This window comes from Rhamphochromis sp. 'chilingali', assembly GCF_963969265.1.
Source record: "Rhamphochromis sp. 'chilingali' genome assembly, chromosome: 16".
Lineage (NCBI taxonomy): Eukaryota > Metazoa > Chordata > Actinopteri > Cichliformes > Cichlidae > Rhamphochromis > Rhamphochromis sp. 'chilingali'.
This window is the reverse complement of record NC_137943.1, coordinates 11,802,211-11,823,231: the sequence shown is the minus strand read 5'-3', so window position 1 is coordinate 11,823,231 and position 21,021 is coordinate 11,802,211. Positions and strand designations below refer to the sequence as shown.

Below are 21,021 nucleotides of genomic sequence, written 5' to 3'. Positions count from 1 at the left end.
CTCCATTAGGTGGCAGGCATGCAGCACCAGGAAGAAGAAGATGATGATGTGTTTTTAACTTGAAAGGCATAACTTGAGAGACGTCTTCAATTAAAACTTTATCGACAATCTACTATCCAAGGGATCCTGCTCTAATTATCTGGGAAACTCGACTTAACTCACTTTAAATCACTTTTTCGCCTTTTTTCCTGGAACACGAAGAGGAAACTGTCGGTGGTGACGGCACAATGGGGATCACTAAACTGGCTGATTTAATACGCTCAGATGCTCCTGATGCCATATCGTATAAGGATATCAGTGACTACACAGGTACAGACACGATCGGTGATGGTTTCAGCAGCAGGTCTGACTCTGTTAAGGAGGTCAGCTGCTAGCCGCTAATGTTAGCACTCTCCCCCTAGCTACTAGCATCGCTAGCTGTAATTATAGCACCTGACATTAAAGAAACGGTTTTTTTTAAGTATTACCAGTCCACGTACCACGAATTAAAAGCTACTGCTATAATAATCAGGCTTTCCGAGGTAGTAATTAATAACTTACCCGCGTCCGCACTATTTCTCTTATGTTAATCAGCTAACTCGACAGTCCAATCAAAACATCTGTATCTTAGTATTTATTTTAATTCAATGTAACTTTATTAGTGCCGAAAACACACACAGCATTGCGTGACAACTGTGTTATTAATACTATTCGCCTCACACTTTGAGCACCATGACACAAGGAATCAAATGTTATCTGAACTGTATATGAAGTTGTCCATAGTCCAGCTCTGTTTACTGCTGAGAAAAGCCATAAAAGAATAGGCAAAGCTAATCCTACAAGCAATTTATACAGTACAAATCAGCGCTGCACAAATTCCTGACAAGTAAACGGAGTACAGTATTTGACTTGGCTTAATAGTGTAGATCATTTCAAGTGCGTTTAGGTGAATTTAATCAAGTGTAATTTGAGTGGATGTTACTGAAAAGTAATTAATGTCTAAGGGCAAATTTAAACTGTTGTGTATTCACGCTGCTGTTGTATTACTATACTCCACAGGAAAAGTAATCGCACTCGATACCTCTATTGTTGTAAATCAGTTCCGTGCAGCAACGCCTACACTGAGGTAAGCATGATGTGATGCTGTTCTGTTCTGTTAAACTGAAGTAAACGTTATTTTTTCTATCTCTTTACTGTTTATCATGGTGTATTAATTCCTTATATCAAACCTGGTACACTGGGTGCCTAGAAAAATACAAACACTTGTAGAATAGTAGACATTTGAATTAAAATAATCCTGCAATAACATTTCTAAAGATTTTAATTTTTTTTCTTTCATTCATTTCACTTAATTTGTTCTTTTAAAGGTTGCACTGTGTTATCAGTGCATGAGATTAAAAATATTAGAAAGGGCTTACAAAAATCACCACATCCTGCAACTATACAGCCAATTAGTGTAAACAAGACCTCACTGACACCAGTAAAATACACTCACTGGTCACATTGTTAGGTACACCTTGCCAGTATTGGGTTGAACCCATGTTTATCTTCAGAAAAACCTTAATTCTTTGTTGCATAGATTAAAGAAGGGGCTAGAAACATTCCTCAGAGGCTTGCTGAAAGGAGCGGCACCTTGTGTGGTCTTCTGCCTATCTTCTTTAAGGTTCAGCGTGTCATGCTCAGATATGTTCTTCTGCATACCTTGGTTTTAACAAATGATTATTTGAGTTAATGTTGCTTTCCTATGGGAAGCAGTCTGGCCATCCTTCTCTGGCCTCTGGCATAAATAAGGCGTTTTCACCCAGAGAGCTACTGCTTTTTGGATATTTTCTCTTTTTCAGACCATTCTCTATAAACCCTCGAGGTAGCTGTGCAGGAAAAAGTCTTTCTATTCTTATTTGTCTGTGTATATTTGTGAAATGCTCTTGATTTCTCTTCTTCAGCCCCCTCACAGGTCTCTTCTTTCGCACACTCACTTTCCTGGAACATGGCATAAAACCGGTCTTTGTGTTTGATGGAAAGCCTCCTGGAGAAAAGAAGGCTGTTGTAAGACACAAACCTGCATGTATAGTTTTTGACTTAACATGATACTAAACATTTCCTGGCATGTTTAAGAACACTTTAGGTCAGAGAGACTAGTCTACAGTAAATATTTTCAACGTGTAGGTAAATTTGATCACTGCCAGATAACAGAGATACAGACGGCTGTGACTGATTGAAAATTGTTGTTTCTGCAGCTTGAGAAGCGAGCCCAGACAGCAGGTAGGAATTACTCAAACTGGACGGGCACAGGTAGGTCTGTGCAGAAAATGCACAAAGACTTGAGTTTTCAGTGGTTGTAGAACAGGGGTGATCTACTGGGAATATTATTTTGATGTGTTTTTCCTCTGTGCTCACTGCAGCGTCATTACAGACTAAAGAATGTCTTCAGCTCCTGAAGTATCTTGGTGTACCTGTTATCCAGGTACGACCTGCTAAGTAATGAAAATGTTTGTGCAATATTTCATCTCTTCTTCCTCCTCTGCAGATTTCTCTTCATGCATGTCACTTTTGTCTCTCAGGCTCCAGGGGACGCTGAGGCACTGTGCGCTCAGCTGGTGAGAGAGGGAACTGTGCACGCTGTGGCCTCAGAGGACATGGACACGCTGCCGTTTGGAGCCAATATTCTTATTCGTCAGCTGAATGCAAAGAAGGACAGGTAGAAACTGTGCAGCTCACTTTACTAAATTTGTTTATATTTAAAAATAAGAAATATTTCAAAGGTTTGCAATGGTTGTTGCATTAATTTAGTGTTCATGATCAGATCCAAAGCTTTATGAGGCTCTCATACGTGTTTTTATGTAAATTATTATGTCAAATGATTAGAATCTCAAATTATTGTAATAACCTGCTCACTTGCACTAATTTTCTGTATTTATAGTAGATGAGACGGGATGAGACCATAATGACTGTACTTTCTGGCAGCAGGTGGTGAACTATTTTAAACCACAGCCACAAGTCTCACAAGAAAAGAAAAGGAAATCTGCTCCTTACTTTTTCTTGCAGACAGCAGTGGACTGTCAGACAGAAAAGGGCTGCTCGCAGCTCATTAGCAGGTAGTTTACACTCAGTTTCTAAGCCAAGTTGAGATGTGGTGTAAAATATAAATAAAAATAGAAAGAAAACATTTGGAATTCTTATAAGTATGATATTAATTTCAAAATGGGTAAATATATAATGTTGAAACTTCATGCTAGCAAAATCTTTTAGAAAAATTAGCACTGCTGCAGCAAAAGACTGGTTAAAAACAGCTGGTGTAGATACATAAAACATTATGTAGGAGTAGCCAGTGGATAATGGATTGTTGAAATGACTCCACTCTACACCCCTACATAGTTTTATTCATTCAAGACATTTCGAGTTATCGTTTTTACAGACAGAATATCGCGCACGCAAATGCTACCAAAAACATGACCTTGGCGGAGATAACAAACATTAATCCACTGAATTTGCTACACAAGAAAGCTGAAAGCTTTATAAATGGATGAACTACTACACGTCTTAAGGTTTTCTGATATCGTTGATCACTCACTTTGCTGATAACATACAAAGCACAAAATAATCTACTTTTAAACTGTACTCAGAGAGATACAGTATCAACTGAGAACAAATGGCATGTTTGATAAAAGCAAATATTATTATTTTTTAAAAATCTATATATGTTACATGTATGGAATAGTTGTGTATTTCGCTAAAATGTTTAAAAATATAGGGGTAAAAAATATAAGAGACGTTATCATTGTATATGAAACATTCATTTTCATGTCTTTTGTTTGGTTACTTATTCTTAATGTATTATTTCTGCTCGTCTTTGTTTTGGTTTTAGATTGTGACATCTAGTTGTGAACTAGTTGATCTAGTTGAACTTAATGTTTTATTTACGCTCTTTTTTTTTTTCTTTTTTTTTACAGTGAAGTCATTGAATACTCCTTACCTAAACTATTAGAAAAACTCCAAATTGGTCATAAGGAGGTAAGATTGAAACATTTAGATTTCTCTGAAAGTATGTAATTTATTATAATATATCTGTATTGGACATACTGCTATAGAAATGCACTTTAGCTGTCTTATTCTCTTATTTTGTATTTGTCTGCCAGTTTGTTGACTTGTGTATTTTGCTCGGCTGCGACTACTGTGAAAAGATACCTGGTTTGGGTCCTAAGAGAGCTCTGACCCTGATCCAGAAGCACCGTACCATAGAGGATGTGGTTTTGCATATCAACAGAAAGGTATCAGATGGTCTTTGTAGCTTTGGCTTTACCTCTCTTACAAAAGAACATGTGACGTCTAACAAGCCAGTGATATCTGGCCTTTAGACCCATCCTGTTCCAAATATGTGGAAATACAGAGAAGCAAGGAAGATTTTCTTGGATGGACCACAAAGCTCAGCTCCCGAGCTCATCTGGACCGAGCCAAATGAGGAGGCCTTGGTTGAGTTCCTCTGTCACACCAAACGAATTAAGTACGTTTTTTATTGAGCTTTTCTATTGTTCTTCTTATAGTGTGTGTGTATATATATGTATGTGTATGTATATATAGAATGAATGAAACTATACATATGAAAATTGAAAGTCATCTTTGTTTGATTTTAGGGAGGAGAGGATCCGTAATCGAATGGTGAAGTTCCGTATGATGCGGGAAAATAAACGGGAGGAGAGGGAAAAGGAAAAGGCAGAGGGTGGTGGGAAGCAGACTTGCATTAAGGACTTCTTTAGGGTTACCAGAAAGCGAGTGCAGGTGAGCTCAGAAAACAGTGTTGCAAATATAAATCAAAATGTGTGCGTTTTTAGGAATAAAATGGTAAAAATAACTTGAATAAAATTAGCTTTTCTTACTTTACCTCTAGCCTGTGGACAATGCAAGCTCCCCAACCAGCAACAGAAAGAGACCAAAGTCAAAATAAGCATGTGCCAGTTGTCTACGCCACAAGGATGGGAGTGTTCATCTCTCAGTTCATCTCTGTCTGGACATCTCAAAAAATTATGGACCATTTCAACATGCGGCTTATCTGTCATCCCAATCTTGAATATGCACCATAAGAGAAATGTTATTCTGTTCATTTGATCTTGGGTTACGGTAATATTTTTACAAATGTAAATATTTTTATAGGAAAAAATCTTTTTTTACAGGATTTATCTTATCAAAGTGCCTTTTACTTTTTAAGAAGAACTCAAAATAGGCATCACACAAGACAGCTCCTCTGACAGTACAGTAAAGTGATCTCATGTGAACAGTATGATCCACAACAATGGAAATCACTGGGTAGTTCTTCAGTGTGTCCAGCAGTTTCCTGCAAAGCCACCAAGAAAAGCAGAGCAGGAGGTGGATGGCTATGAAAGGGAACAGTGTGATCACTGTCAGGGAGGCCAAAACTGGAGACAGCGGATGTCTCATCTCTAGATATTCAATGAGCACCTGTTGTGTAAAGTGTGCCAAGGCAGGGACCAAAGACTTGAATATTAAAACATGTACAAGTGGTATCATGTCTAAAAGAGACACTGAAGTGTTTGAATAAATGGAAAAATGTGTAGAATTTATGTTCATGCTCTTTGTTTTGTATTTTTATATCAGTTTCAGTTTGCCTTTTTAAATTAAAGCAATCTTTGACTGTGTTTTGTTGCGCGATGTGCTTATGAGCGGATGGACACTGTAAAAGTGCTGTGTTTTCATAGCACATTATTTTCTGAAGCACTTCCAAAGGCAAGTGTTAATTTTAAACCACAATACGAGGCGTCATTCCAAACCAACAGATGGCGCCGGTGGATGAGGGCTGGGGCTCACTTTTTTCGCGTGTAGGAGAAGAAGTGTGCCAGTCGGTCCGTAGACCTCTCACAGCAAGGTGTCTCTCAGACCACAGTTACCGCCGTAGTACGCGGCAAGTTTGTCCTGAAGACACCCGTCCTGCCCCGCGTCCCTTGACCAAACTCCCCCCATCCCTAGGTAAAACAAGCCGTTTTAGTTTTTCGGTCATGGCGACGAGTGCGAAGCGTAAGCAGGAGGAGACTCATCTGAAGATGCTCCGGGAAATGACTAGCCTGCCCGCGAATAGGAAATGCTTCGACTGCGACCAACGCGGCCCGACCTATGTCAACATGACAGTGGGCTCCTTCGTCTGTACCACCTGCTCCGGGATCTTGTGAGTGTCCTTTTGGGCCAAAGTGTTGTATTTATTCTTTAGTGTCCCACGGTTGGACGGCGGTGGGGACACCGGCGCTGACTTGGCGGTACCGTTAGCTAGTTAGCTAGTGTTAAAGTGAGGACAGGTAACGCAGACGTTACCTTCGGTTCAGCCCGGAGCTGTCGGGCTGGGATGGGCGGTGTTAGCAGATTAGATTGTTTACATCGCTGCTTTAGTGTGATAACATGTGCTATTACAAAACACACAGGGTGAGTGAGGGGGCTGTGTCAGTGGCTTGATTGTGTGTGTGTGTGTGTGTGTGTGTCTAGGGTAGCACGCCTAACGCTGGGTTCGTAACTTTGGCTGACAGTCAAATATTTGACCACCGGGTTCAAAAACGGCACGTCATGGAGGGGAACCTCCTCTAGTTGAACTTTAGCTGGACCTCTGAGAAGGCTTGTCGCAAGAACACACACACATCCAGATAAGCAGAAGCAGGGTGAGTCTCTGAAGTTGGAAAGTAACTGAAGAGCAGCTGGGCCAGTGGGTCGCCTGCAACTGCGACTGAACCACATCTTCCTCATAATGTCAAATCATTGTGAAATCGCAATTCAGGCAATAAACCGGATCAGCGCAATATGCTGTCCCCCCACACCCATTAAGTTGCTGATACTGAGGAAACATTTCTGCGTATCCTGCTATCAGTATACAGCATGGTAATTACTTAAGACAAGGTGTTGCCAGCCACTGCTTACCCTTTAAATTGGACATGATAGTTTTTAGCCCTGTATTCAATTATTAAATTCTATTAGAGTAGCTCTGCATGATTGACAGTTCAGCATAAAGCTTGTCTGTCTTATGCCAGGCTTCAGTTTATAACAAGTCTGTCTAAAACAAGTTTAAAGCTAATTTTCTTTTAATTGGCAGCTCCTCACAAACAGAAGGTTTGGACAGCAGGTGGGTGGGGCTTCTATACTCACACATTGTCCTGACCATATTACCGTATATCTGGTTTCTCTGACATCATATGCATCCCAAAATGGAAAAAACAAGCAAACAAACAAACAAAATGCGAATGGGATTTTAAATATGTTAAAGTATTAGCACACCAACTAAAAAGTGATATCAAAAGACTGGGGACTTGTATAGGGTGTACTCCCACCTTTTGCCATATGGTAGTTGTGTTAGGGTTAGGGTTAAGCAGCTACAGGAAATGTTCGTTGGAAGTTGTTGCTGCTCGTTATAGAGTTTGTCATGTAATTTTTTTGTACAGTCTGCACTTCAAGTGATGAATCATTGTGTTGAGTAAATATGTGTTCGTGAGTTAATAGTTTAGTCAGATTGTGAGTGTAGATGATTGTGACTCAGAAGAACACAATTTATGAGGAGTCGCTGTAAGAAATCTTGGTATTCACATTTTTTTTTCTGGCAACTGGAAATAATTAGATGAATAATCAGTTTCTCAAAATGATCTTTGTTCTATGTGGACAGGTCTATACAATGATTTGGTATGTGCAGACCAAATACTAACTACTGTACTTTTCCCCATGTTTAGACAAAGTGTTGAAGGTCTGTCAAGTTGCAGTTTACATCAATTTTTACATCAATCCTGGTTTCCAATGACAGTGTCTCTTTGTTGACGTGAATTCAGTTTGTTTTAAATGAATTTTGTTTTTCTTCAGCAATAGTTTGGGTTTGAGGACGTTCTGCTTGAGGCAGATTTGGATGTATTTTTTTTAATGTAGCCTTGTTTTACTCCTTTTATGTTGATATTGTGTGTGTGTGTGTGTGTGTGCATATATTCTCTCTTAGCATTTAAATGTGTGATCTTTGTCCTACACAATCAATCAATAAATCACAACATTTTTTTGGTCATGTTTACTCTTTATGCTAAAGTTCACAAACCAGTTTGTACAAACTTACATTTGGATTTATGTGTCGCAATCCCTGAATACTCACTAGTGTTACTACACAGTTATTTTGCACTGATTTTTGCACTTGATTCAGATCAGCTGATCGAGATTTGTTTGAACTTTTTTTTTTCCATGTGTCCATGGTAAATATGGACAGGGACTTTCTTGTTTCAAAACATTAAACCAAAAGTAAGTTTGGGTTTACAGATTATCCATCCATCAGTTAATTTTTCATCCATCCATCCATATTCTTTCCTTTATACAAATCAGGCTGGCAGGGTGGGCTGGAGCCAGTTCCAGCTGTCATGGGGCGAAAGGTGTGGTGCAACCTAGACAAGTCACCAGTCTGCAACAGAGCTAATACAGAGAGAGAAGCAACCATTCACACTCACATTCACACCTATGGACGGTTTAACATTGCTGATTAACAAACTCCTGCATCACTTCTGACTGTGGGGGGAAGCTGGAGTGATTTCAGAGAGGGAGAACGTGCCGACTACACACAGATTATTTGTTGATATGTTGATATTATTGCGTCTGCTAGAAATCCCTAATAAATATATGTCACGTGTAATTAAACTATGTCAGTAATGTTTAGGATATCAGCGAATTTACAATTACAATCCTAATATTTGAACCTAAAACTATACTAAGTGCAAACATACTTTTTTTGTTGTTGTTCTGTATTTTAGAAACGTCTGTCTGATGTGCTTGGCAGGTCCCAAACAAAGCTGCTTTCTAAAGTTGTCCTTACATGTACCTCCTGTCTCTAAGAAAATCATTTTCAGATGCGTTGGAAATGCTCTTCTTAGAGACAGGAGACACGATGACCACTCTGTCTCCCTGTGATTTCACTGGACATTTCCGCGCAGCTTTTCTCACGCTGGTGTAAATCAGCACTGTGAGAAATCACACAGACTTTGCACAGGGAGCTGAGGGGTTAAAAGGCATTTAATGTCTGGCTCCACGGGACGTGTGTTCTGCATCTATTAATGATATGAAAAGCCCAGGGCTGCTGTTGTGCATGTGTGAAAATGGCTATAAAGTACTCAAGGGTGCGTTCACTCTGACAAGAAGATGTAATGAGGCATCTGTGGTTTGTGTTTCTGTTTGCTTTTTCTTTGTAAACGAACAGCACTGGTTGGCATCCTGCTTCTTTTGTTCTTTAGCTAACAACATATACCTCCTCCACCCACAGGCGAGGACTGAATCCCCCACACAGAGTGAAGTCCATCTCTATGACCACATTCACACAGCAGGAAATCGAGTTCCTACAGAAACACAGCAACGAGGTATCGCGCACACTTTACAGCAAAGCGCTCAGCACTGTCATTTACACTGTCGAGCATTATTTTGATAATCATGTCCTAATTTAGCAGTAGCCTTCTTTATTCAAGTTATTGGCATTCCTTTCTCTTTTTTATATACTCACATTTCTCTCCACCCCTTCCCCCCTTTTCCCTTTACTCTCCCTCACCTCGTTCATGGCTGTGCCACCACCCCCACCACTATCCTCTCCTTGCCTCCCACTCCCTTCATTCCTGTGCCCCCCTGTAGGTCTGTAAACACATCTGGTTGGGCCTCTATGACGACAGAACATCAGTCGTTCCAGATTTCAGAGAACCGCAGAAAGTAAAAGAGTTCCTCCAGGAAAAATATGAAAAGAAGAGATGGTAACATAACCTTTTATTTGTTTTATCAGGTTTGAGCAGTGATATTTGCATACTTTATTTCACTTTTATATATATCTTTTTTTTAACTGTGTGCAAACATTGGGTAGTAAATACTTTAGAGTGCTAAGAATTCACAAAGTTCTTGTTCAGTCCTTGCTTGTTACTGTCAGCAAAGAAAATGATTGCTGAGCTTTACCTTTGCCAAAAACCATTTTGTTGCTGTGGACTTGGTTAACCATATGTTTGAGTTTGGCAGCACATTCTTCATTGTCTAAGGCTTTCTTTTTCTGTATCATTTTGCTGCTTCTTCTGCAGAATTTTTGGATTTCAAGCACAACTCTCAAATACTCATGTACAAAGCGCGGGGTCAATTTTATCTTCTTTTGAAATACTGTCCTTCTGCCTTTGTCTCAAACACTTATCCAACTTAGTGTCACAAGGGTCATCAACCCTACCATTTATCCAGCACGATAACTAAGTAAATTAAGGTAACAGAAACCATATATGTGAAAATCATCAGACCATATGCTTCGTTTGAGACCTAAAATGATATGTTCCAATAGCTCTTCAGTATGACCATCATGTTATCAAAGCTGTGTGTGCTGGGACTAAACATGGCTTTTGTTTCGTGCTGGTGCTCTTCCCTGGATTTTTAGGTATGTTCCTCCTGACCAGGCAAGGGTAGTAGCAAATGTTCAGGCTTCTGTGTCCGGCTCCTCAGCAAGCAGCACTGGCAGCACACCAGAAGTCCAACCCCTCAAAACCCTGCAGCTCAATAAGACCCCTCTGCGCCAGGTGAGACGAATGCACACAGAGCTTCTTTCAACCCATCGGCCACTCTTTTCCTTTCTCATTCAATTTTCAGCTGAAGAAAAGTCTTGTTTTTTTTGTGTGTGTGATTTTTTTTTTTTTTTTTTTTTTTTTTAACAATTTTTTCCTGACTGCACCACCCAGTCTCCGGGGCTAGCTCGTTCCCAAGCTCAGAGCGCTGCTCAGGAGAAGAAATTTGACTTGCTCTCAGACCTGGGTGACATTTTTGCTGCTCCACCCACTCAAACTGCCACCCCTACCAACTTTGCCAACTTTGCACATTTTCCAAACCAGTCGGGTAAGATGTCTTTCATGATTCTCATAACATGTACTGTTATTGTCGTTGTTGTTGTTTTTTTTAATTGACATCCAACTAGTATATACAGATATGCGAACACTGCGTTTTGTCATTGTCCCTTACATTTTTCTCCTGCCATTGTTTTTATTCCCACATTCATTGTCTGTTGTTAATTTTCCCTTGTGTATGGCAGCAGCACCTCAGGGTAATTCAAATACCAACTTTGCCAACTTTGACGCATTTGGAAACACTGCAATTCCATCCCATCAGAGCACATCACCTCCCTCAAAGTCCTTTTCATCAGGTACCACCCTCCCTGCCATTTTCCCCTCCATCTTATCCACATGTATGCACCCTTACTACAGTTTTTCTTTATTCATCTCTCACCTGCTGTGTCCTCTGGGCCAGCCTGCTGTATGCAGGAATGCACTCTGGATGCTCGAGGTTTTTGTTGGTCTTTGTTACTGTTGCTATGGTTATCTCGGATGAGCAGTTGTATTTATTGTACTGCTTTCTGGTCTGCTTGGAGGCCATTTAGAGGATGCGTGCACAGGCAGTGCCCTATAGTGTAACGGTCAGCCTAAACTGGAGGGTACATGACATCTGCACAGAGCTTGCATCCATCCTTTGCTGACAATAGTGCACAACGTGTGGACGCTAGCAGACCATTGCCAGTGTGTAAAGTATAACGCTGGGCTCAGACTGCACAATATTTTTCTCTCCTACCATGGCCATCGTTTCAGCTTAGGGAGTTACAAACTCATAAAATCCTACCTTTCCTTAACCCTTTCTCGTGTCGTGCTTGCTGGACACACTTCACCAAGTGTGTGATATCATCGGGAACCAGGCTGCAGGCTGGCAGGATTCAGAGAATGTAAACAGACGGGCGGGTATGTAAAATACCGTCTGTCTGCTCCATGTGAGCGTTCCAGCCAGAAAAACTGGCAACATCACAGCTGAGGGGCAGAAAAAACTAAACAGTTTGTGGAGAGCTTGTGTTGTTTAACCTCACAGAAGAGACAGAACTGTTGTTGACGAGCTTCTAACATCTTAGTGTTCAGTTTTTATTCAAGATGACATGTTATTAGACAAGAATATAGCCCGTTTTCCCCCCAGACTTAAAACGATGTCCCTTATTGTCCACTAGGACCAAAGTCTCATATCCCAATATGAGACATTTCTCATCCCGATAATGATATATATCACAAAATAGTGCTTTTTCTGTAAATTCTCTGAATCTCGGGCAACTTGACTTGTGTGAAGTGTTTTCAGCTGAGCGTGGCGTACCTGGAGTCGAGTGTTTTGACTGATGCATGAAACTATATATTTTTAGATTTAAGTTGTAACGGACGCACATTTACCGATGAGAAGCAAAAAAGAGCCGTCAGGTGCTAAAAAATAAACCTTAGACTCAAACGTTAGAACAGGCTTTAACCTGCAGCACGCCGCAAAGAAAACGGCGGCCGTTACAACCTATGTCTGAAAATGTGTAGTTTCATGCATCGGTAAAACACTCGACTCCAGATACACGACGCCCAGCTAGAAAGACTTCAGCTACCCGAGATTCACAGAATTTACAGAAAATGTTAAATTTTAGTGATTTATATCGTTATCGGACATAGATGTTTTATATCGGGATATGAGATTTTGGTCATATCGCACAGTGTGCTGTGGGGAAAAGGCTGTTCTAACGTTTGAATCTAAGGTTTATTTTGAGCACATGACAGCTCTTTTTTTGCTTCTCATCCGTAAACTCTGTCCATACTCTTTCATGTGATTCTTGCATAGGTGGTAGTAGGACTGGGCGATATATCGAGTTTTTAAAAAATATCGATATATTTTCATACGAGATATAAGATGTGACAATATCGTTTATATCGATATAGTATATATATGTTACGTTATAATTATACTTGTGGAGCCGCAAGTTTGCCTCGCTTTCGTCCACTTTTGTCTCTATGCAACGTTATTGGGCCTCGCCTCTCCTTCACTGAACACAACTCCCCCTCCCCCATCGCTTCACCTGCAGGCAACGACAAGATGGACACGGCAAATCTCCGTTAACGAGTTACCGCGGATCGCCCCGTGCGTGGGGCTGGACGGCGTCAATGTGTTAACGTGTTAACGAGCTAACCGTGCTAACGACATGACAGCCTAAAATCCTTTCATTTTCTCAAAAATCAACAGTGCGCCTTATGTATGAATTCTGGTTGTGCTTACTGACCGCGAACCGATTTTATGTTGAACACGGCGCTCAGCAATCTGTCAAAAATGTTTTAGTTTGACTTTGGTAAGCTACGGAACTGCACCGCTTGATGGATTGTCGGAGCATTACGGCTACCGTAGTCCGGAGCCTCGCGGAGTGATACGTACTGTGCTTCAACGTAATATTACCATATTGTGTGTGTATAAGGACCATAAATGGCACCTGTTAAGAGACACGGTTACGAAGTGGATTTCAAACTCCAGGCTGTCAGTCACAGCTTTGACTAAGAACTCTCTTTCTGTTCTTACCTTATGGCTTAAAAAAAAATATCGAGATATATATCGTATATCGCCATCCAGCTAAAAAATATTGAGATATGAATTTTGGGTCATATCAGCCATCCCTAGGTGGTAGAAGACATTTGTCGTGTTTGAGTCTGTGGTGGGGACCAGTTTGCGGCATAATTTGCATAGTACGGTTTTCTGGTCAGTGTCAGACTTTTCATAACCAAACCAAGGTAGCCCCTCGTTTAGGAATAAGATCCTCGATTTTTTTTGACTGGTCCTTCTGTTTGGAGCTACCTGGTTCTACCTCATCTTCACAAATATTGCTCTAAACCGTGTATTTTGCAACACCACGAAACAAACGATAGTGTCGTTTCGTCATCCGATATATTTCGTCATATCGCACAGCCCTATTGTCCACGTAAGGCCATTTGACAAGTGTTGTGAATACGCATGCACGTCTTTTTAATTTGTGCTCATTTGAAAAAGACATCCCTTAAGGACAGCGAAGGGAGGTTCCTAGCGAGAGAATTGCTCTTGATCCTTTTAATTATTTGGGTGTGTGTGTTTATGCATGTGGCACTTGATGTTTGATTAGTTCTTTTATTGATGTTAATATTTGTTGAAAGGGGGAGGAGTGCCAATTCCGTCAGTGTCTAGTGCTGCCACTGCCCAGTGTCAGACAGGGAGCCAAAGAGAGGACCGCTATGCTGCTCTGGCTGAGTTAGACAACGAGCTCAGCTTCTCTGCCTCCACAAGCAGCAATGTGCAAGGGTGAGAAAGTGACACACACACACCACACACACACACACACACACACACACACACACACACACACACACACACACACACACACACAGTGAGATTTACCAGGAACAGTGAATTTGTTCATGTGGCCTCTCTGCTAAGCTGAAAACACTCTGAAAAGTATTAGAAGAGTATACATTAATTTGATAAGTGTATTTATCAGTGTGATGAACACTTGATGCGGATGCACAAGTGTATGTTAAAAAGGCTGGTAATGCCTTTCGTATCCTTTATTAAACATTCAGTGGCATCATGTTTTTTACAGGAACATATTTGGACCAGCACTGGGTTCATCGCCAGCTCAAAACCCGCCTGTGTTACCCAGTATGCAACCTGGCTTTGGAGGTGCTCATGGTGCTCACTACTACAATGATGCATACAGAAATAAAAAACATTTACCTCTTGTTCATTTAGCTTAAACACTCATTTTATGGCTGTTTTCCATCTAGCCGTCCCATCCACAAATCCTTTCGTTGCTGGAGCCATTCCTCCAGAAATGGCCACCAACCCTTTCCAGACCAATGGCAGAGCTCCAGCTGCAGGTGTGTACGCACTTAGAGTTTAACGTACTTCACTATAAATGTTTCTGTTTTACTTAGACATTTGTGTTACTTTGATGTAACTCAGTTACATTGCCTATTAGCTTTGTGATTTGCCAAAGTATCTAGAATTTACTCCTTGTGTGTGTGTGTTGTGGGTATGCGTGTACACTGACCGTGCACACATGCTGTGTGTGTCTCGTAGCCTCGTTTGGTACTGGCTCTATGAGCATGCCTGCAGGCTTTGGGAATGCGTCTTCCTACTGCCTCCCCACCAGTTTCAGCGGAAACTTCCAGCAGCAATTCCCTGGTCAGGCCCCCATCCCTTACTCTCAGCCAGGGGCCTATCACCCTCAGTCTAATGGTTAGTGGTCTTCCACATCCCTCCGTCCTCTTACCCTAAGTGTCTGTGCAGTGGCGGCCATTAATTTAAAGGTTTTTTTTGCATGCTTTTCTTTTTTTGTTCTTATTTACATAACAGCTCTCTGCATTAAGAATTAAGTTGAAGCCTTGCTGCCTCAAATTAAAGTGCAGCCTAGCAGTGGCAGCTACTGCACAGTGATAAAAGATTGCATTTAGTGTACAAAGCTTTAAGGTCTGCTGTAGTCCAGAATGATGACAATAAATAAAAGTCATAAGGCTCTGTTTACACCTGAATGCAATCCAGCATGCCAGGCCGCGGCTTTCTTTGCAATTTAATTTTTTTAGACTCCCGTAGAATTTTTAAAGGTTTGACTCTTGTCATTAAGTCATTGTAAAGTGGTTGTCTTTATGTCTTTATGTTCTTATCTTTATGGCATGATGATATAACTGTTGTAATAAAATAAAAGGAAAATACTGGCTCTGCAGAGTGCTGGACAGAGCACACACATTTAAACCCCTTTACCTTTTGTATTCCCCCAGGCCCTGGATACCCAGTCTACGGTCAGAACAAGCCCTCGATCACACCATTTGGGCAGCCCATAGCTGTCCCTGGCATGTCCAATAACCCATTTGTGGTGAGCATGTATTGCGTTCTCAAAAAGCTGTCACACTAATTAAAAATGGCCTGATTGGTTTTTCTGAAAGACTCAATTTTCTCAAATCAGCAATGTTTTTGGACTCTCTCATATTTCAGGCAGGAGCACCAGCCGGGCCATTCCCTTCAGGGGGTTCATCCACCAACCCTTTCCTGTAGCACAGCTCCTGGTCCTCTCCACCAGAGGGCAGCATGCAGCACATATTCAAGGCACCCGTTCAGTCACAAGTGGCAGTACATTTCTAAAAAAGACTTACTTTTTTTTTTCTTTATAAAAAAAGTTTACAACACTATGAAGGACTGCAAAGGACTTTATTGAAGACTAAGGGACTGTTATGAGGGCAAATGTACTGTTTGATTATATACATTATATGATTTTATTTTTTTGTTTATAACTGTACGCTCTGTGCATATCACCATTTGTAATCACAATTAAGTACATGTATATGTATAACAAGGACTGAATTAACAAAGGTGAGTATACAGACACCTTGTGGAAAAAAAAAAAAAAAAAACCCACTACACACTATCTATGTAGGGTAAGGTAAGGGTATACATTTTAAGACTATTAACAGGGTTCCATTTAAGTCCATGATCTGTACTTGATGCAGGTGCTTCTTTTTCAAAAGGGATATCTCTTTATTCTAGCTTACTGCTACTATACTGGCACTAAGGTGTTTCCTTTTAACATGCAGATCCAGAGTGCAGTCCGTAAGAAACAAATGTTGCCTGTATACCCAGAGCAGCAGCGTCTTTTTAATTTAAAGTAACATCTCACACAGGTTAATGGGGCACAGCAGTGATCCTACACTATTAGTCAAAAGTATGGCCTAAATTTTAGTTTGAAACTAAGTGCAAGTCTTTAGTTAATTGGGCCGGCAGACAACTCAAGATGTTTACAGCTGAAAGGATAAAAAGACAGGCATGTCTGCTAGAGCACAAAAGGCCTTTAATTAAGTACTTCTTGTTTCTGTTACTTTACCTAATTGATAAAATATTTAGTATACTCTCGCAACCTCACTACCGCAGGTGGAATATGTCAGAGGAGATGCTTCAGATATTATATTTTAGGAATATTGTAAAGAGAAAAAGAAAGACTGTTAATGAAAGCTTTGGCGTGTGGGTGTGATCCAGAATGGTTACCTCAAAAAACAAAACAGAGTTGTTCACATGAACATAGATGACTTGTCCTATTGACAGGTTTACCAGAGCCTGCCTAGGCAAACATATACAATATATAAAGTAAAAAAAAAACAACCCTGTAAGCTATTCAGCGCACTCCCTCAGTATCTGTCCTCTTCTTTGCCTTGTTTTTTGAAAAGCTTTTGGAGAGAAGGACAGAATAAGGAGATTAATAAGGATATAAGTGACCAAGTTTGCTTTGGAATGAGGCAAAAGAAAAGAACATTAAATCAGGGACTACTACATTACTGGATCATTACTGCGACTCTGGAGGGTCTCAGTTGTACTGCTTATGACTAACAATGAATTTGACAATGTGTTTCTTGTTTTTACAAGACTAGGTAAGTATATGTGTACATATATAAATATATGTATAAATAAATTAAAAAGATTTTTAACTAGAAATTGTGTCTTATTTATTTGATACTAAAACATGTAGGACTGTTTTAATAAGTCTCTGAAACCTTTGATGATTTACTAATTTCTTGTTTGTAGAGTGTAATAAAGTCCAGTTTTTAGTTTTAGTTTTTTTGAGCAAAAATGTTTAAGCAGCTAAGTTTATACTAAGGTTTCTTTAAGTCATTTAAATTTTGTTTAACATGAAGCGAAACGCTTTTTTGCTCTCGGTTGCTTAGACCGTTTGGCAAAGTTCCGTTGCCATGCCAACATATAAACTGACATGGCGTCCCTTCTAACAGACCCCTTGTTTGAAGTCTCTGGACGGGGACCTGCACCCATTCAGAGCTTTTATCATTTTTCTGTCACTAAGTCAGATGTAAGTAATGTCAGCTTTGATAAGGGCTAATGCTCATTAAAATTTTGCTTAATTTTCTATTTTCTAAGAAGCCGTTTGCGCCCATGTAGCGACTTCGTGGCAAGAATAAACGTTCAGTTAAGGTTATAACGACGGTTAGCTAACTTAGCTGTAGCCAATAAACTTAAATTAACATTAGCAACTCTATCGGTTTAGCATCCTCACCTGTTTGCTACTTATTAACAGCAAGTTACAACCTACAAGGTAAAACAGGGATGTCAAACATAAGGACCGGAGACCAGAATCGGCCAAGACGAAAACTCAAATTAGGCCCACTGGACAGCTTTGGAATAAGTGAAGGGACACATACATGTTGGACTTTTAACTTAATTTGCATACGTTTACAACTTTTTCTATTTCTCCTGATAAAGCCCTTCTAGTCCAACAGCAATGTTCCCGTTTTTTTGTTTTTTGTTTGTTATTTAATTAATTTCTGAAAAAATCTTGTGTTAACCGAGATGTACTGTTGAAATTGCACGTATTCTTCTTGTATTAACGTATCCCAGGGATTAAATATGAAGTTAAATTTATTTACAATGACTGAAAGGGGAGTTTCACTGGTCCGGCCGATCAAGATCAAAATCAAAGTGCACTGTATGTGGCTCACAATGTAAAACATGACACTCCTGCATTAAAATGTACAGATGTCTGAATAGGTGTTGTTTTTACTGCATTGCTTTGCTTTTCTACTCGGGACATAATAGTATACAGTACAATAGAAAAAGGATTATCCCTCTTTACAGCAGAACTGGCCCATGGGCCCCTCACCTAACTGTTCAGTATGTGTTTCTGAATTGTTTTACTCAAATTGTTTTACTTATTATATGTAAATACCGTAGAGTTGTATGTCTATAAAAATGGAAAAATGGTGGTTGTAAATATCATGATCATAAGTCATACTTTGACCTGCTATTCCCAGGTGATATGGAGATGGTGGAAGATATCTCCAAGAATTGTAGACAGGTACTCCAAGCCAGGGGAGCTGAAGCAATCCCATGAGGACTTCTTGGATGACACTTGGCTGCACAGTAAGGCCTGATCACATAAATCATAAAGTACAGCACATAAATATAGCTAACCTATTAGCTTTTTCCTTAAGTAAAGAAAGGTAAACACAATGGAAAATATGCATCTTATGACTGAACTTGGTCATGTTCATTAAAGACTTTTAACAGTGGGAAAAAAAAGACACACACACAGGTGTAAAAAAAAGTTGTTGCCATACTGACAGGTTAGAACTTAAACACAACAGATGGTAATGGTGCTTTTCCTACAGGGAGTTTTTGTAGTTAGGGTTACTAGAGATTTTTTGCGTGTTTGAATTATCATTGCAGGAACAGCACAGGCCAAGCAAATTTGTTAACAATGGCTCAGTCAGTCAGCAACACCAGGATGATGGTGTTGTGCCACAAAAGCGATTGTCTGCCAAAAGAAAAAAAAAGAAAAAAGTCTTGTTTTTTTCAAGAGGGCAGAAGAAATTGCTCATAACAAATAACAGAACAGTTCTAAAAAGATATTTGTGTGAGTGTCCCAAAAGAACTGGATTGATTATAATGTGGAACGCAGAGTAGTTATAAAAACAGGTAATTTCTCTGTTTTATATGTAACCCTTTTGTAAATCCTGTTGTCTATAGCCTGTTTACCAACATAAGCAAATATATATCATACACTGTATTTACTGTATGTGAAAACAACCTTAATGCTTGTATATGGATGACAAATAGAGGCTTCTTTCTAGGTGAGGTCCGCATGGTTTTCGGCCTTCGAATCTTAGAGTACACCACAGCTTTGTGCCGAGGCCATTATGATTATCTGGAGCACTTGTCTGATTCCTTACTTCTGCGGATAATAAATTATCTGGAGCTTGAGGATGTGGGTCAGCTGGGACGAACATCACGCAGGTTCAGAAAGGTGAGTTTAATAAACATGCAAATAAACTTGCTGCCAAAAATAAACTGCATCATTGGATATTAAATGTGACATCTGTTTACCCTTGCACATTTTGTCTTCTGCCGTAATAAATCATCAGGTCTTAAACTGATGTTGCATTTTATTCCTATATTCAGGGGTGCACATAAGTGGTCCGCAGGTGCACATTCGCTGTCAAAATAAAAGACACGCAGTAGATAAGAAGTTGCAACGCGCATTCGTGTACATGTAAAAGGCACTGTTTTTGTCCGCTAGAGTGGGATTTTCACGCCACATTCTGCACCACATCTCTGCGCGTTCATCATTTGTTTGAAGCCAGCTCACCTCCTGCAACCACTTTTCCGAGAATACACGCTTCTTTTCCGGTTCGGACTCCTTCTGACATTTCTTTGGAGGTGGAGGAACACCAAAGTAATTGCTTAAAGGAGTTTGCTTTTTCGACATCTTTAAGAGTACTAAACAAATGTCTGAACATTAAACGCGCGTTGCAACTTCTTATCTGGTGCACGTCTTTTATTTTGACAGGGAATGCGCACCTGCGGACCACTTATGTGCACCCCTGCCTCTATTGTTTTTACTGTCTCTTATGCTCAACACACAACATATTTTGTTATGCCTGGTCTTCAGCTGTGTGGATCAGAGGAGTTTTGGGAACAGGCGGTGCATCGGCATTGCAACACCGTTTCGGCTGAGGTGGCATCTCTGGCAGTAGAAGTGGGGTGGCGTACTATTTTCTTCACCAACAAGTTACAGTTGCAGAAGTTGATCAGCCGCAGGAGGCTCAAGACCAAGGGGCAGACTCCTGACTCAGACACGAAAGAAGAAGAATCTCCTGGCGAAAGCTTGGAGACAAATCAGGCATTCTGTTCTGAGGAGTCTGACCTTGACATCTGCAGTCTTAAACCTGGCACTGGCAGTGGCTTGGATTCCAGCTCTCGCTGTGATGTTGACCCTGATCCTGGTTCTGAACCACAGTCTGGCTCTGATTCAAGCAACTCTGTGACTGACCAGTTCTTGGAGGGCACAAGGTATCAGGTTGAAACCCTTACTCAGAGCAGAGTACTGAGCAGTGGAGTAGGAGACTACAGTACAGATCCAGACAAGATACTGAGTTAATCCTTTTATCAGATGTCCCCTAGTCATGTGGTTTAGGTTTACTGTTAAAGTAATATGCTGTCTCTGCATATTCAGCGTCCATAAAATTAGTTGTGTGTAGTTTATCTAAAGATGTTTTCTTTCATTGATAAAATGTAAACTAATTTGTGCTTGTTTTATCATCTGCAGTTTGTTGTTCCATAACTTTTCTCACTTAGCAATTGAGCATAGTCCAAAATTGCTGTAAAATACATTGTGGAAGTGTGTAGCTAATGTAAAACATTGTAGGTTGAAAATAGAAATAAATTTAATCTAAA

General features: G+C 40.2%; 3 protein-coding genes across 7 annotated transcripts; all 3 read left to right on the top strand.

Annotated features, from left to right (window-relative positions):
• The first annotated feature begins 27 nt into the window (after positions 1 to 27).
• LOC308412761 (putative flap endonuclease 1 homolog) lies at positions 28 to 5,606 on the top strand. 3 transcript variants are annotated; one of them, XM_080907321.1, is made up of 11 exons: positions 28 to 309; positions 1,039 to 1,105; positions 1,923 to 2,025; positions 2,217 to 2,271; positions 2,382 to 2,443; positions 2,541 to 2,677; positions 3,930 to 3,990; positions 4,161 to 4,247; positions 4,335 to 4,480; positions 4,611 to 4,755; positions 4,865 to 5,606. In XM_080907321.1, exons 1-11 carry the CDS (start codon positions 228 to 230, stop codon positions 4,919 to 4,921), a joined length of 1,002 nt encoding a protein of 333 aa, XP_080763447.1. In that variant the 5' UTR covers positions 28 to 227; the 3' UTR covers positions 4,922 to 5,606. The 3 variants fall into 3 exon arrangements, with proteins under 3 accessions (XP_080763447.1, XP_080763446.1, XP_080763445.1); XM_080907320.1 differs by having other exon boundaries at positions 29 to 309; positions 2,217 to 2,241; positions 4,116 to 4,247; positions 4,865 to 5,605; XM_080907319.1 differs by having other exon boundaries at positions 30 to 309; positions 4,116 to 4,247; positions 4,865 to 5,604.
• A 211-nt stretch (positions 5,607 to 5,817) lies between these two features.
• agfg1b (ArfGAP with FG repeats 1b) lies at positions 5,818 to 17,265 on the top strand. 3 transcript variants are annotated; one of them, XM_080907521.1, is made up of 12 exons: positions 5,818 to 6,154; positions 9,248 to 9,341; positions 9,607 to 9,722; positions 10,379 to 10,517; positions 10,677 to 10,830; positions 11,027 to 11,134; positions 13,950 to 14,094; positions 14,393 to 14,472; positions 14,577 to 14,669; positions 14,872 to 15,030; positions 15,570 to 15,664; positions 15,784 to 17,265. In XM_080907521.1, exons 1-12 carry the CDS (start codon positions 5,988 to 5,990, stop codon positions 15,841 to 15,843), a joined length of 1,410 nt encoding a protein of 469 aa, XP_080763647.1. In that variant the 5' UTR covers positions 5,818 to 5,987; the 3' UTR covers positions 15,844 to 17,265. The 3 variants fall into 3 exon arrangements, with proteins under 3 accessions (XP_080763647.1, XP_080763646.1, XP_080763648.1); XM_080907520.1 differs by having other exon boundaries at positions 11,024 to 11,134; XM_080907522.1 differs by lacking the exon at positions 11,027 to 11,134.
• Positions 17,266 to 17,545: 280 nt separating this feature from the next.
• On the top strand, positions 17,546 to 21,021 carry fbxo36b (F-box protein 36b; the record flags this gene model as incomplete). Its single annotated transcript, XM_080861274.1, has 4 exons — positions 17,546 to 17,641; positions 18,600 to 18,708; positions 19,419 to 19,591; positions 20,237 to 21,021. The coding sequence occupies 4 exons, from the start codon at positions 17,546 to 17,548 to the stop codon at positions 20,723 to 20,725; spliced, it is 867 nt and encodes a 288-aa protein (XP_080717400.1). The 3' UTR covers positions 20,726 to 21,021.